The sequence below is a fragment of the Lampris incognitus genome, chromosome 1, assembly GCF_029633865.1.
Source record: "Lampris incognitus isolate fLamInc1 chromosome 1, fLamInc1.hap2, whole genome shotgun sequence".
Taxonomy (NCBI): Eukaryota; Metazoa; Chordata; class Actinopteri; order Lampriformes; family Lampridae; genus Lampris; species Lampris incognitus.
The window spans coordinates 29,239,636-29,255,927 of record NC_079211.1 but is presented as its reverse complement, the minus strand read 5'-3'; the positions used below and the strand labels follow the sequence as shown (position 1 = coordinate 29,255,927).

General features: G+C 44.7%; 2 protein-coding genes across 3 annotated transcripts; one reads left to right on the top strand and one right to left on the bottom strand.

Annotated features, from left to right (window-relative positions):
* The first annotated feature begins 3,364 nt into the window (after positions 1 to 3,364).
* cfl1 (cofilin 1) lies at positions 3,365 to 9,671 on the top strand. Of its 2 annotated transcripts, none has more exons than XM_056294830.1 (4): positions 3,365 to 3,500; positions 7,108 to 7,418; positions 7,524 to 7,600; positions 8,740 to 9,671. In XM_056294830.1, exons 1-4 carry the CDS (start codon positions 3,498 to 3,500, stop codon positions 8,850 to 8,852), a joined length of 504 nt encoding a protein of 167 aa, XP_056150805.1. In that variant the 5' UTR covers positions 3,365 to 3,497; the 3' UTR covers positions 8,853 to 9,671. The 2 variants fall into 2 exon arrangements, with proteins under 2 accessions (XP_056150805.1, XP_056150813.1); XM_056294838.1 differs by lacking the exon at positions 3,365 to 3,500 and adding an exon at positions 3,904 to 4,044.
* Positions 9,403 to 15,724, bottom strand: LOC130125217 (serine protease 23). Its single transcript, XM_056294722.1, has 2 exons — positions 14,811 to 15,724; positions 9,403 to 12,277 (listed from the first exon to the last, which is right to left on the bottom strand). Exons 1-2 carry the CDS (start codon positions 14,833 to 14,835, stop codon positions 11,079 to 11,081), a joined length of 1,224 nt encoding a protein of 407 aa, XP_056150697.1. The 5' UTR covers positions 14,836 to 15,724; the 3' UTR covers positions 9,403 to 11,078.
* Between the last annotated feature and the right edge of the window lie 568 nt (positions 15,725 to 16,292).

The window sequence follows — 16,292 nt, the reverse complement described above, 5'->3', positions numbered from 1 at the left end:
TAGGTACACCACAACACATTTTCTCCTGTTCACTTCCTTTCTCCCTTGCTCTCTCTCTCTCCCCCTCCTTCACTCCCTTCCCTCCTCTCTGTGTCTCACTCACTCTATAGGCCTGGCATGACTCATGAGGGGAGGCATCTCCAAGCTAGGACACCTCTGGTCACGTGAAAAAGGGGACTGGAAAGATGAAAGAACTGGCACTACAAACAGCAGTGACATCATTGAGGCTGCCACAAAGGCTTACCAGAGGGGTGATAGAGGCTCTGCCGCAAGCCGTCAAAGCCTGGTTGAGGTCGCAGGAGGAGGTGTTCCAGAATTCCCCTCCTTTAATGTTATCGCTAATGGCAGAAAGAGGATGGGAGGCATGCTATGTAAAATTATACACTGGGGCGTTTAGTTCAGAGTAAAAAAGCCAGCGTAAAGATGGATCTTCATCATGGCAGTATTGCGGGATCTCTGCATAAAAACACCTTTTGACACGCCAGTACTGGGGGGAGGGGGGTGGTCTATATGAGGCGGTTGTGAAGGTCAGACACCAAGGAGGTGAGGGAACACAAGTGACAACAAACGTAGTGGAGGGGTATTTACAAAGCCCCTCTCCCAAAAAGAGCAAGGGATTTCAGAATCAAGTTCATTGGCCATGTAGGTTTGCACAGACCTGGAATATGATTCCGGTTTCATGGCTCTCTCGGTGTGCTTAACATAGAATAACAACACTACAACGCAACAATCTTCAGATAGATACACAAGGATTGATTTATAGAGGTGAAATAAGAGGTGATGAAGTGTAATGGTGCAGAGAATATATCAGAGATGCTGAAATAAATGTTAACAGGTTACTTACATGCCTGAGGTAGATGGACATGACAGAGCATACCAGTATATGTACAATGTACAGTACAATACATACAAAATGGGGACGTATTGACAGTGTTAAGCGTTCATTTGAATGACAGCCCGCGGGAAGAAACTTTTAATATCTGGTTGTTTTGATGTACAGTGCTTTGTAGTGCCTACCAGAGGGGAGGAGTTGGAACAAGCTGTGCCCAGGGTGTGATGGGTCTGCAGTGATGTTACCTGCCTGTTTCCTGAGTCTGGAATGTGTATAAGTCCTGAATTGGATTGCAGCTTGGCACCAATGATTTTCTCTGCAGACCTCACTGTCTGTTGTAGTCTGTCCCTGTCCTGTTTGGTGGCCGATCCAAACCAGACAATGATGGAAGTGCAGAGGACAGACTGGATTATTGCAGTGTAGAACTGAATCAGCAGTTCCTGAGGCAGGTCGAAATTCTTGGGCTAGCAGCTGGGCCTTTTTGCAGTAGAGGGTGGCTCATGGGGCTTTGGCCATGTTTTTTTTTCTCCACGGGATGGATCCTAATATAGGGGTGGGTTGCCCTTTCTGTAAAACACCTGAAACTGTTTTTCATGTTTTAACAATGTAAACGTGTGACACCATTGTTTCACCTGCTGTTGATGGTATGTGGAAAGCTTGGGGTGGGCTTTATTGTGGGACTGAGAGCTACTAAACCAGAGTCAATTTCCATGTTACATGGCCAAATAAAGATGATTCTGATTCTGTACATCTCGGGGTTTCGGTACCCACATAGGAACAGGGTAAAATGTACACTTGTGAAGTTTTTGTATGGTCATGCTAAGGTTGCCACATGGCTTTCAAGGAGGAACACAGGGTGAGAGGGAGTAAGTGTGTGGATCCAGTGTCCGCTATTCAGGGCACTTGTCACTGCACTCCTGAGAGCAGAATATGAGTGGGTGAATACTGTGAATACCATGGGCTTTGAACATGTCTGCTGTGTGAGGAGGGTTGTTGGGGGGGGGGCTTGACTGTATGTTTGTAATGGTTGTTGTGATCTATATGTATGCAACGATATGTAAAACTGAACAGTGTGCGGGGATGGTGGCGAGGGTCTGATGGCGGTAGATGGTGTGTGTGTATGTGTGGGTGTGTGTGTGTGTGTGTGTGTGTGTGTGTGTGTGTTCGGGTCTCTGTGTGGGTGGGAGTGAGAGAGAGTGTGTGGGTGGTGGGTGTGGCGGTTTGTGAGGTGTAGGTTGTATCTTAGTATGTAAATAGTTTGATTTTGTTCTATGAGGTGACTGTTCATTAAAGAACATCATAAATCAAAGTCTATCTCGCTCTCTCCCTCTCACCCTTTCGCTCTCCCTCTCCCCCTTTCGCTCTCTCTCTCTCTCGCTCGCTCGCTCGCTCTCTCTCCCTCCCTCTCTCTCTCTCGCGTCCCTTGTTTCCTTATATGGTGATCAACGTCGTGGCCCGCCTTGTTGTAGCGAGGCGCGTGCACGGCCGCCGCTACCATTCGCTTCCATATTTGGAAGTGAGTTCAACCAAGCCCGTAGAGGGAGGATGGGGCCATAGAGAGAGAGAGAATGAGAAAAAGGCGAATGGACGACATAGAGGAAAGACAGTTTCACACACCCCCAACACCATCGCCAAACCCTATTTGCACTTGTCTGCAGATTGTCCATCAAAACCGATTTGGCGATAGGATTATTTCTAAAGCACTCTCCGTGTTTTGTCTTCATGACTAACAGATAAGCTGTGTGCCTGTTCACAGCCACGTCTCTAATTATCAGATGCGACACTCATTCATATTATGCCACAGTCTAATAATAGGCTATATTTATCTTAACATAGCATATATTAACATTTCTACCTAAACAGTTGTTTCCTCTTCTTTTTGTTGCTTTTCACTGTCAGAAAGTGGAGGTTGTGATGAGATTGAAAATTATTATTTGGAAAACGGGCGCGGGTTTCATTTTCATAATGTCAAATAAAATACGCAATATGCGTCTAGCATAAATCGGTCCAAAGTGCTTTCTATCATTCAAGAAATTATATTTCAACAAGGGTGTGAAAGTAGGTGTAGAAGTGTTTGTTCAAGGATAATAAAAACACGGATACCCAAAATGCTCTCTGGTAAATCTCCCGACCAAACGATACGCTTGTTTCATTTACAAGCGTTGACCGGTATTACACAAAACCGAATAATTGTCTTAATAGATCCTAAAGAAAACGAACATGGGGGAATATAATGTGAATACGAGGTAAAATGTAACTCCCACACATTGGAGTTTTGTCTAAAGTCTAGAAAAGACGGTCGGGCATTATTATTCAGTGTGTAGTGAGGGTTTTTACTCAAAACTTAATCATTTTGACTATTAAACACGATTAACTAGTACAAAGCCCGTTAAGAGCGAACGTTGTTATTGAATCAATCACTTTCACTGTGCTGCCATGCGTCTCGAAGACACAAAATGAACAGAGGTAAAAGATAACTCCTTAAATCGGTCTACCGTGTATCTCTAGTTGAGCGCTCCCAGACTCGTTTGCGCGCTCCCCCCGGTCCAGGCAAGGCAAGCGCAGTTAAGCGCGTTCACGTGGCTCTCCAGCGTGAGCGAGACCGACTGCTCATCATAGCCCGTTCGTTTTCTTCTCAGACGCTGACCGACGCAGACATACAACAATGGTATGTTAACGTTATTATTCAACAATTCTGCGTATTTTTTCCCCTTTAAATGCTTTCTGCGTAGTTAATCTCCAGATTCGGCGATGTTAGTTGATGGTTTAGATTCGTCTCTAGCAAGAGGGAGTTGGGTTTTTTTAACATGGGGGGAAAAAGACAAGCCGGGTCGAGTTAATGATGCCAGGCTCTTTGCGGCAGAAAGATGCTAACGGGCGAGCTAACGTTGGATAGTGGGCAACCTTTTAATTTGTGGCCGGTGATGTCGTTTACCTAATGTCACTTGATTATTTGGTTAAAAATACTTTTGTTTAGAAGTCACCGTTGAACTCCAGTCTTGCTTTTTGTGTGTGTGTGTGTGTGTGTGTGTGAATTGTAGGGTAGCTCCGACGCGCGGTCGGTACAGATGGAAGAAATGACCAACGGCCCCAAAACAAGTGGCGCCATTTCCTTCCTCTCCCATTTCACACAGACAAAAGCCGTCATAAAGGCCTCAGTTGTATCATCCGCATCGCCGCTGTAATATAATAGCGGCTCTTCCCAGCTTTGGGTATGTTTAGGTAGTGCCTTTCCCCCTCACACACACTAAATCTCGGAGCGCTCGGCAGGTGCAGCGCCTGTCGAGGCCAACAGTCCTCCATTCTGACGGAACCGTTAGCTAGTTATTAGCAAGGCAGAAAACGAGCCCCAGCATGGCTGACGTTAGCTACACGACTGTGATTTCCTCCTTCTTTGTCTGCGCACGGCTTCCCCGCTGTTGCCGTGATGTTAGTTTGCTTACGTACATTTAGAAAACGGCGCTTTGAATGAACAAAAAAGAAAAAAAACTAACGGTGTAAATTTGGAGTTACGGAAGAAGCACGACGAATAACGGCGTATGTATGAATCGACAGTTATTTAGAGGTTTTTGGCTTGTATAACAAGCTAGCGCACATGTGTACGGGTTACTGCATCCATGGCCCCACCCTGAATTTGGTGCAAAGACCCATTTTTTTTCTCCTGCGTTCGAGGTTATGGCTGTCACTTTAATTTATGTTTGGTATCAAGCACATTGTTTTTTAGATGTTTTTTCGGATATAATAAATATTTACAAAGATGTCATAATTGTGTAGCGTTAACTCAGCCTTTAGTTTGGCTAGCTGAAGCTAACGGGCCTTTGGCTCTTGTCTTCCTGGTTGGTACTACGTATCCAATTTGCACACCAGATGAAATGGATGGTGTACACACACGACAGATTTCATTTAAGAGAGCACCAGTGGCTTACTAATAAATAAATATTTTTGTTTTTCAGCGCTCTGCAGCAGTAGATTAAGAATATACTGACCTGAATCTATTTAGCGATGCTGGGACATTTACGCCAAGTTAATTTTCGAATCGCTGCAAAGTGCTATATAAATTCATCCATCCCCGAAAAAATATCAATCTCTGACCCATCTCCACTGACCGGTCTACGTTTAAGGTTTTGGAAGTGTGGTTTTATCGACGTTTCCTCACGAATACGCCGAAATGGATGCTCAAAACTTGGGGAGTGTCCCCATAGTTTTTCTAAGAGACTGTCATTAAAATGTGGATATGCATAGGTTGCTTGGTATAACTTGTATAAGACCAACTGTTTAATATCTACATATGAATCTATATAAGCAAGACTACAATATATGACTAAATATCTGCTGCTTATTTGCATTCTATTATGTGACGATGTTGTCTCAGTGAGCTCCTACATCTTACAAATTGTACTAAATTATTTGACTTTTGACAACATGGCAGGAAGAACGGGAGTTAAGAGGGCAAGCAGTACACCGCAGGGTCTCCTCAATCTGGCCTTTTTTTTTTTCATCATGACTCCAAAGCTAAAATGTAACAAGATTTTCTTTGGTGGGGGATGTCACAGAGTGACTTTTTGGGGAAACGAGTTGGGTTGTTAAGTAACATCCCATATATTGTTTCTTGAAATGTGCCATAAAACCATATTTTGATATCACAACCTTAACTGTAACCTCACAGGCCCACTACACCCTAAGCAAACATATGACTGCTTGCCCACACCTTTGCAGTTTCCTCCAAAGTGGGTCAGCTATTGGCGTCTTGTCTGGAATTGACACATTAGCCGCATTTTCACTGAGCAGTCACTACTCAAGTCTTCTCCATTGGAAGCAAGTTTGGTCCTTAAATGTAAGAGGGAGAGGGGAGGTTTTGAGTTTAGTTTTTATTTACTATAAGCAGTTTCTATTTAGGACTTAAAGGTTTTCACCATTTCCTTTTTTTGCCAGGGTGTGTCCCTGTAACACAACATTCGGCTTCACCAAAGGGTACAGAACAATGGTAAACCTGTTTGGGAAAGGGTTTACAGCTGTCAGATGGGCATTCTTTACTCTATCCTGAGAGTGAAGAGGTTCCTGTGGAAGTTTCCTTAACAAAGTTGGAAAATTTGACCAAGCAAATGGGCAGCTGTGAGTCAGGATGTGGTGTCAAATTCAAATAAAAGCGCTATTGTGTGTGACAAAATGCTGCGTTCTGACACTTAGTCCCTGGCCTCATCCTCATAGCTCTCTGGTAAACCTATGTTGCATAAACCATCACGTGCTATGTTATGGCAGAATGAGAACTCTTTATCTGACAAGGCTTTACCTGATGGTTCTGCCCTACTCAAACTCAAGACCCACCTTTGTCTTATCTTTTTTGCACCTACATACAAATTGAACTTTGGCATTGATAAGCACGCAGTAGCAAGCCATTTTCTATTCCTCCACAGGGTTACAGCTAGACTTAAAATTAGATTTTGAGTCTTTAGTGGTCGAGGCACCAGTTTTGACTTCATTTTGCCTAACTTTGCTGGTCATAGTTGGTGATTATAATGGGATTCCTCATTCCCCACCCCTAGTACCATTGCTAGCAAGTAGCCATAGCCACACCTTGTGCTTCAATTTTGTTAATCGGTTGTCCTTGTAAGAAACATTCCTGCTGTGTGTGATGAGTCACATGCAGCCCTCTCAGGCCCTTCTCCAGTTTACTGGTGTCCATGTTTTCTGTTGAGTTTCTCGTACAACTTCTGGTCTTGTGTACATGATAGGGTCTGTCTCTCCCTAGACAAGTCATCCCTGTTGGATTTTATCTGTTTAGCATGCTGGTTATTTATTTTGCTATCACACTTAATAAAAAGACCAAAATCAACAAAGTGATGGAAAACCCAAATAATGCCTGTAGATTAAAATCTCATAACTATATCTGACCTACTCTGTTATGAGTCATTGGGGGATTGGGAATCATTTTTTGGACTACATACATGCAGATAGAAAAGACAGCTTGCACTTCCTGGTAAATATAACATGTAGTCATGTAGTATACTAAAATATAAAAATCTTCTTGGCTTATTGTCTACAAAAACCCAGTTTCAACTTTTGTGTGGTTTAAACCAATACTCTGTGGGCTTCAGATATAAGATGAGAATAAGTAAATCTGTATTAAATAAGGGCATGTGAAAAAATGACTTGTTGCTCTGTGGTATCATTCAAACCTTATAGAATTTTAAGGATTCACAATGGTGGCAATTGCCATAGTAAACAAAGATATTTGACTGCAAGGTACAGTTTTTTTTTTTTTTCTGTTCATGCAGGCCTCCGGTGTGACAGTTGCAGAGCAAGTCTTATTAGTCTTCAATGAGATGAAGGTACGTAAAGCTCAGGCAAATGAGGAAGATAAGAAGAAGAGAAAGAAGGCTGTGCTGTTCTGTTTGAGCGAAGACAAGCAGAACATTATTCTGGAAGAGGGTAAAGAGATCCTGCTGGGTGACCTGGGCACCACCATCCAGGACCCTTACACGCACTTTGTTAAGATGCTTCCCCCAGATGACTGCCGCTACGCGCTCTACGACGCCACCTATGAGACTAAAGAGACCAAGAAAGAGGACCTGGTCTTCATCTTCTGGTGAGGATAGGAGTTGTCAAAGATCCCATGTTTGACTGGTAGCATGGTGGTGTCGGATTTATTATTATTTATTAATGCATTTATTTATTTCTTCCCTATTCATAGGGCCCCAGATAGTGCCCCCTTGAAGAGCAAGATGATTTATGCCAGCTCAAAAGATGCTATCAAGAAGAAATTCACAGGTGCGTTAGACTATGGGCTGTGGGGTTGTTGTTTTTAGGTGTGCGGTTTAAGTCCTTAAAAGGGGTTGTATCCTTTTATTGTTAGCTGAACACATGTTTGTATGGGCCTGGGATGGTGGAACCGATTGCCCTCATGATAAATTCAACAAACAAAATGCATCACATGGCTGCTTTGAGGAAGAAAAGCTATTCTTTTTCTGGCATCCAGGGGAAATCATATTATGATCAAATTCCTCAGTATGGACTACTTAATATGAATATGGAGACATCAAAAATGCCATGACCCATGAGATGTAGGCAACACGCGTACGGTCCAGCATGTTGGACCAGTAAAATGGGAGCCACGTGTACAACAGTGACATGACTGCATAGGCCGACTGGACTCTGAGTAGACTTGTGTGGCGTTGCACTACAGCAGCACCCCCCTCCAAAAAAAGTCACCAAAGACGGGCGAAAAATGAAATGACTGCTTACTTGCCCATTTAAGGATATTAAATGAAATACGGGTGTGTTCATAATTGCATTGTACAAGTCAATCAAATTAGACATTTTTAAATCTCAACTGCATTATGCATAATATACTTGCTTAATTTTTGGAATATCAGTCTCACTTCATGTATTGTCAATGCATGATTCTTGCATTACCCACAATTTCTTCCGTGTCTGTCTACCTAAATTAAGTTTGAACATCATCACATGATCGGATTCCTGAAAAGAATAACTTTCAAATTGAATTTTATAGTCTGTACAAGTGATAGTAAAGGTTTTTTTTTTTTTATTTAAGTTCAACTTTGGAATTCATTTGGAGAGAGACGGAATGGGTTGAGGGACACAATACTGGGCGATACAGCTATACAGTAGATGTATCTGGTACAACCAGATACATCTCTAAGGCATAAGTGGGCGTTTTTCATGAGTGAACTTGGTGGTAGTTGGTCAGAACACATGGGAGATAACATAATTGTGTTATAAATTTCAGTTTGATTATAAGATAATGGAGGTTTTACGATGGCCACATTGGTAGCTGCTTCCCTGCAACCCCTCCTCAGTTTGTCAGTGGGTTTCTCTTAAATCTCAGGAATGCTTTGCTTAACATGCTGTTTACTTTTCTTTTCTTTTTCTCATCGCACCTTTTTCAGGTATCAAGCACGAGTGGCAGGTGAATGGTTTGGAAGACATCAAAGATAGGCGCACCCTTGCTGATAAGCTTGGCGGCACATCAGTACTCACCTTGGAAGGAAGCCCTGTATAAATCTTGCCCCAGGCTTCAGTCGAGGCCTACCAGACACATCGATGAGTTAGTTGTTCATTCCAGTTTGGTTTGGAGGGGGACAGAACCAGGATCATTTCTGGGACTTTAGGGGAGGGATATTGTGGGTGGGGGTGGGTTGAATTGACAGTTTAAAAGTGAATAAAAATCCACAACCTCATTCCTGTTCACGCAACTTAATTAAAATGAACAAAACACACAAGGTTAAAAAAAAAGATACAAATGAAGGATGATGACTTTAAATCTTGAAATACACATATTGTAAATGTTTGAGAACAGGGTTTTGTTTACTCCAGGTTCCATTAGGATTGCAGAGAAAAGCACGGGCAACAACTGGTTTGGTTCCAACTATTAAATCCTGACAAAGTAATTGTTCATACCACTGGTTTTTTTTTTTTTCCTTTTTAAAACATTTTTTTTTTGCCAAACTTCCAAGTTTTCTAAGTGTATGGTTGAGACTAGCTGTAGGACAACCCAATTTACTCTTAATTGCACAGGATGTATCAAAACCTATGGGGGGAAACGCAGTTGAATATATTTTTGTTGTTTTTTTTGTTTTTTATTTTTTTTGACCACGCAAATTCCAAAACTTGAGTGATTCCGCAATGGCATTTGATGTAGTAAACAGACACATTCCTTTTTCCTTGTTAAAAGCAGAATCTGGTGGGGATGAAGTCTCAATGGTGTATTAAAGATCAGATGGGGAGCGATGTATTTGAAGGGCCTGTGTTCAGAGCTCAGACTGAATATTGAATGAAGTTTTGTATCGTCTCCTTATCTCTAATAAAAGGCACTAAACTACTTCGTCCTGCTATCTTTCTGCGCCTTGGACCTTTCTGTTGAAATGACCACAGGGAACAGTGGTTGTCAAACCTGCTTGCTTCTTTCTTGTCAGATTTTATGGTTAATGGTTTCATAATGTGCCGTTTTACAGAGGCACACCTGCATTATATTTAACCATGGGCGAACTATGTGCCTGTCTAATTTCATTGCTAAGGTGGATTGGTTTAAAAAGTCTTCAGTGTATAAGCCTTCAAATTTCACCATGAAGCAGAAAATTTGAGTCAGGAGGGCCGCTTTAAACAAAGATGTTCTTTGTCAGTTTTGTTTGTGTAACTACACGCAAAATTGAATAATGTGCACTTTGTGGTTTTTTTTTTTATGTTGGGAGTCCAAGTTAGACAATCAGGCAAAATGTACACCATTAGGGGCTGCAACAGTCTTACCAGTATCATCAGTTTCGGTCACAAAGGTGTGTGGCAGCCTGCGACCACACGGGGGCAACCTAACCCCACTTCTGTAAGAAGGACACATGCCGTGTTAAAAATCTGTTTATTAAAATATATCAACATTTTTTTTTTAGAAAATAAAACTATTAACATTCTCAACCCCCGGACTGATAAAAGGTCATTTATGCAGCAACTGTAAAAGGTGGGGGGCGGGCTTTATTCTGTCCATCACCCTGTTCAGTCGTTCATTCTTGTCAGCAGTCCTGTGTGGCTATATATGAATAGAGCAGTAGAGCAGTATGCAGACCCTTGAGATAAAGGTGAATAATTCGAGGTTTGTAAAGTCGACGAAGCGTTGCCTCTCTGCTGGACCTCTGCATCCATTAACGTTAAGAGGCTGAAACAACACTAGCCGAGAGGGTTGTTGAGGCGCATCCACTATCGATGTGAATCCGATAATCTTCCATAATGTGAAAAAATGAGTTGATGCTAACGAGACGTGCGGCACACACAAGAATAGTCGCGCTATTCTTCCCCATCTTGTAAAAAAAAGATGGTGGCTCGGTTTAGTACGGTGGAAATAGTGACGGTGTTATCAATGTCTTGACTGTGAGGAAAAGTGCATTAAAAAAAACTGCCGAGGTGATGATGTCACTGGCAGACATGTTTGATTGAGCCAGAGGTCACAAGGAGCAGATTAGATGCAGGAGAGAAAAACATCACAGTGAGTGGACTGGATCCAAAAGGGACGTTCTTGCATTTTATAAGAACACAACTTAGTTGATCCGATTTCCCCATATGCCTTTGAAAGTCTTCCATTCTTGATCTGGTTTTAATCCTGTTTCACCTGCCTCTAACTGGAAGAAATCAGACATTTTGCACTGTTTCCTCAGAGTCATCCTTTGCTTTCTTCTACCTCGCTCATGTCAACACATTCAACACCTCCCTTCTCTCCCCTGATGGTTTTCCCCTGTCCGACTCAGTCCTGGTCACAGTCTAGTCGGTTCCCATGTACCCAGTAACAGATCTGAGCAAACTTGAGCGGAGTGAAGCGCACGGCCACGTTGTAATCCCGATTCTCCCCATCTATCTCCAACCACTGGTGTCCGGAGAAAATGCCGATGACCTTCCTCTCCCAGCGCTCCAGGGCATTGTCCCAAACCCGACCGTACACCCCAGATCCACTGGCTCCAGGTCTGGCATCACAGTGCTGGTATATAAGATCATTGGACTCATCCTCCACGGGGCAGAAGCGGTAAACCAGTTCACCGGGCCTATCGCTGTCAAAACCGGAGAAGTGGATGCGTTTCCCTGCCAGATCCTCGGCGGAGGGGGCCACGGACAGCCGCATGAAGGGGCGGCGGTGGGGCCAGCGCAACTCCAGGAGGGCGTAGTCGAAGTCCATGCTGGCCTCCTGCGGGCCTTGGATCCAGCCCTTTGGGACCCTAGTGCGTTTCACCCTCACCCAGCGTACCAGGGGCTTCTTGGAGGGGATCTGGCCTGCCCTAGTGCCATTAATGACCGAGGGAGGTGTCAGGAAGCCCACCCTGAGCTTGCGAGCCCCCTTGACATAATCCCTCCCGTCGTGCACACAATGGGCAGCCGTTAGGACGTGCCGCTGAGACACGAGGACGCCGGTGCACCCGGTGGAGATCCGCACGGCCGTGGAAAAAGGGTAGTCCAACAGGAAGTGGTCGCCTCGGATGTTGAAGCGCCCGTCGGCACCGTAGATCTGCCGCCTCACCCGCTTGCGTCTGGAGAAGACTCTTCGCCCCCCCGTCGACGGAAGATGGGCGGAAGGGGCGGGGGTGGTGCCCTCGAGCTCCTCGTCACTCTCCACATCCACGGAGGTCAGTGTGCGGGAGCCGTCGGCGTACAAGGTCTCAAAGGCCAGTTTCTCATTCAGCTGCTCCTTCTCGTTCTCCCACTCTCTTCTGCGGAAGCAGCTGGAGTTACAGTGAGTGGTGAAGTCCAGCTGCGTTCGAGCGCTGAACCGCGAGCGCGCGAGCGGCAAGGGCGCGTGGGGCACCAGCGAGGGGACGTGGACGGTGTGGTGGTGGTGGTGAGGAGGCGGCAGCAGCGACAGCGAGACGGGCAGCAGGAGATAGAGGGCCAGCAGGGAGGAGAGATGAGCCGAGAGGGGGTTCCGATGCGTCGCCATGCCGATGACAGCAAACACTGGAATTAGAGAGACAACGTGTCAAACACAGGACATAAAATCTCCTCCACCTGCCCCTTGAGAATTTCCCCTTAGAGACGTTTATAGAAAGTTTGGTCATTCGGTGCTGGAAAGTTTGCGCAGTGTGCAAAGCACTGCAGTCCAGCAGCTTCGCAGGCTGTGAGTGACACAAACACAAAAGGCATATAATCCCACACGAAATCTGAACTCTGTGCCTTTGACTCAGGGGAGATCAGCTAACATAATCTAGTGTTGCAAACGCAGGCTGGGATTTCACCTGTTTTGCGGAGGTATAACAGTGCCCCTATTGTTACTCTAAAATGGATTATTCTGGAAGCAGAATTCCAGCCCCACAGTAAACAACAACATTTTCCCCTTCTGATTCGTGCCTTGAGGAGAAAGACAGTTTTACTATGGGCGGAGTTGAGAAAGCAGGATGCATCAAACTACTCAGACACTTTCGGTGTTTATCATATAAAAAAAGCCCCGCACAAATTTATCTTTAAATATTGCAGCTACGCCATCACCACCAGTAATTGTGGGTTATTTCTTTAATAGCAATAACACAATGAGGATGGTAACTTTTACAACAATATGAAATATATATATATATATATATATATATATATATATATATATATATTACTGACATGTAGTAAACGGTATGTCCTATCCCGAGTAGCTTTACTGACAGCTGTTGATTGCTTATGGCATGAAACAGACTTGTACTGTCTCATAAAGAATTTATTTGACTCGCTGGAGTATACATATATATATATATATGGCAACAGCAGTAAAAGCCAGATTCGTGATGAAGCGCTAGTTTAGGAAGGGGGTCTCTGTCCAGCTCGTTCACAACGAATGTGTGTATGGACCCTGAGGCACTCATGGCACGGACAGCAGGTGTCTGAAAGTGAAAAGGGGGATATGTTGAGGCACGATGACAAAAAAAAAAGGAAAGGAGAAAAGGAGGATTACCATACGGATAAAGGGTGGGGCCTGTTCATATTCTATGAGCTTTCCAACTACTCAAGACCACTGACACAGGGTCTGTCAGAGCCAGTCAACTCACGCATTAGGATATTGGGATATTTGCTACCTAAACGTGTGTCTGATGGTGACACGTGTTGCAGGGGTCACATCTGTTGCAGCCGGTGTCACCAGATAGATGGATACGAGTGGAGGGAGAAATCAAATTGAGTCAAAAGCAATGGAGGCGCTAGATTAAGTATTTTGTTACACAGTGACCCCGATACCTACAAGAGGTACGGATGTCTTCATTTAGCCTCCGTGTTGGGTATATTATTTCATTCCAGGCACCGAGCCAGAGACCAGGCCAAAACCATAACTCTTCTCTGGGTTGTGCAGGCTCCTTCTGTCGAATTCCACAAGGAATTATCCGGTTAGCGTAAATAAGTATAAACCGTATCTCAAGTACTGTATGACAGGGTGTAAATCACGTTTAAGTTTTTGGCATGGTGGCTAAAACGCATTGCTTGAGTCCCTGACATAGATTCAATCTTGAAGTATGACCAAAAGAGAGAGCAGAGGGTTTGATGCAGCTTGTTACGAAACAAAACGTTTACCGTCAACAACCTTATAATCTTCATTTGTTTACATGACACCGATTCTGAGTCGAAAACAATGGCTGGACCCCCTTCAGCATTTCATTATGGGTGCAAACACTCCAAAATCACGAGTTAGCAGAATGCATTATTGCATACAGCACGCATGCACGCGCGCGCACACACACACATGCACGCACACACAGACATAATTGCCCCCATTGCTCCTGGCACTTACCTTACTGTATAGACTGTACTTACACACACCCGCTACAACCCATCTACGATCATTTGCTGCAGCAAAGATCAGCCGAAGTTCAATTTCAGCCATTTGGCAAGAAAACGCAGAGTGTCCTTCAAGTTGTACAGGTTGGAGGCTTAATAAAGCCCAAGGTAAACCAGGCAGCAGTGATAACGCCACCATACCTCTCGGTATGAAAGTTCCGCAGTTCTCAGAGAGACGAAAGGTCCCTGGAAGTCAAGCTTCGACATGAATGGTGACCTCCATCCTTCTCCAACCAGCCCTGCCCATCCGATTGGTGCGTTGCCACCCTTCACCCTTATTAAAGCGGCGACGTGTGAAGGCAACACCGGCCGCCGTCCCTCTACATACTCGCCATTGTTGGAGCCCAGTGAAAACAGCCCATGTGTTGACTTTTCCCTCCGTCTATTGTCATCCCCGAAACGTCCCACTACAATCTGTAAATAACCGGAGCAAACACAGCGAAGCGAAATCTAACACACACACACACACACACACACACACACACACACACACACACACACACACACACACACACACAAAGTTGCGGTGTTTTCCCCCCACAGCTGGCGCATAAACCTCCATTTACTCCGACGACGTCTCGCCCGCAGAAAATGAATGAAGTATGAGGGAAGGAAAAATAAATAAAAATAAAACGCGATAAAAAGTAAAATAAAAACAAAGCTGCTATGTTTTATACATTACCTTTCTCAACCGCAACTCTACACATCGCTCACATCCCAGTCACGTTGTCCTTTCCATCAAATGTAGGCTACTGGATGTGATGGTGTCCCCAGCTTCCCGTCATCCCTCGCAAAGTGACGGGTAATGTGGGACGCGTGTATATACTGTTCCGCGTATCTGCCTGCGTTTATTCCCTCTTTGACTGGGCGTTCAGTAAAAGAGCCAGATGCTTGGTCGTTATGAAGGCGCCTGTCCCAACCAGCCCCCCCCCCCCCTCCTCCTCCTCCTCCCCCCGAAACCTGTTGAGCTTAGACAAGAGGCGCAAATAAACGTCTCTGTCTGCAAAGGAGTGGGGTTTGTGGTTTTTTTCTTCTTCTTCTTCAAAGCGTCCTCCCTCATGGTCCTAGTGCCCGCAGACTCCACCTACTATCTACGACGTAGACTAATGCGATCTCGTGTTGAGCAGACGACGATGGCTGCTGTTTACCCCACAGGGAAGCAAGCCGGGTCCCACCTGTCATCGGTGGGCTCAAACTCTTATCGCTCGAGTGAAAAGAAAAACGACATCTAACAAGGTCCACGTCTATGTGATATAATATGATTTACTCCGATTGAAGTCTGAATGAATAACTGCCTTACTGCCCCCCCACCCCTCCTTCTAAAATCCCCCTAATCACTGCTGGACCGATACATTCTTTGCAAATGGCGCTTTTGAGCTTGTTTGGAGGTTCTAGCAGGGAAGTGCAGCTACTGGTATACCAACGATCGACGCTCGTCCGCCGGGGGAGATCGTCCTCATCCACCGAGCGCGGAGCTTCGGGAGGGACGCACATGGAGCGGTGAGGGAGGAAGGGGACACCCGCCTAGCCAGCCAGATCAGCCGAATCAACCCTAGCGATCAATGGGGTGACAGATGTCGCAGCCAGATCGCCCTCACATCCAAATGGCGCTTTTGAATGCATATATATATAGTGAAATTGTGTAACTCATTTTATTCTCTGATATTGTAAATCACAAAAAACAAGTGTTGATTTCTTTTACAATAAAATTTTTGTTATTATTATTACAATATTTTTTGACCCCACCCCCACCCCGAGGGATTGTCACCCCCGTTTAGGAGGTCGATGACTCACTAAAAGGTGATTTTTTTAACCTGTTATTACTGTGAATCTGCATACTACTTCATGGCATATTAACCTAGCTGAATGAGAAATATCTCATAAAGTTGTATCATGGGTGGCCTGGTCGACCAGCTATGGGTTTGGCTCCAGCCCACCTGTGTGGAGTTTGCATGTTCTCCCCGTGTTCATGTGGCTTTCTTCCCACAGTCCAAGGACATGCATGTCAGATGAACTGGAGTCTGCAGGTGTGTGTGTGTGTGAGTGTGTGTGTGTGTGTGTGTGTGTGTGTGTGTGTGTGTGTGTGTGTGTGTGTGTGTGTGTGTGTGTGCACATGCATGCATTCATGTGTGGGCCCTGAGACAGACTTGCGACCTGGCCAAGA

Excerpts from the sequence above, each read along its gene's own strand:
- cfl1 (XM_056294830.1), top strand. Across the intron at positions 7,419-7,523 it reads GACCTGGTCTTCATCTTCTG|GGCCCCAGATAGTGCCCCCT; the intron begins GTGAGGATAGGA and ends CCCTATTCATAG. Across the intron at positions 7,601-8,739 it reads TATCAAGAAGAAATTCACAG|GTATCAAGCACGAGTGGCAG; the intron begins GTGCGTTAGACT and ends CACCTTTTTCAG.
- LOC130125217 (XM_056294722.1), bottom strand. The coding sequence starts at position 14,835 with ATGTGTAGAGTTGCGGTTGAGAAAG. Across the intron at positions 12,278-14,810 it reads TAGAGTTGCGGTTGAGAAAG|TGTTTGCTGTCATCGGCATG; the intron begins GTAATGTATAAA and ends CTCTAATTCCAG.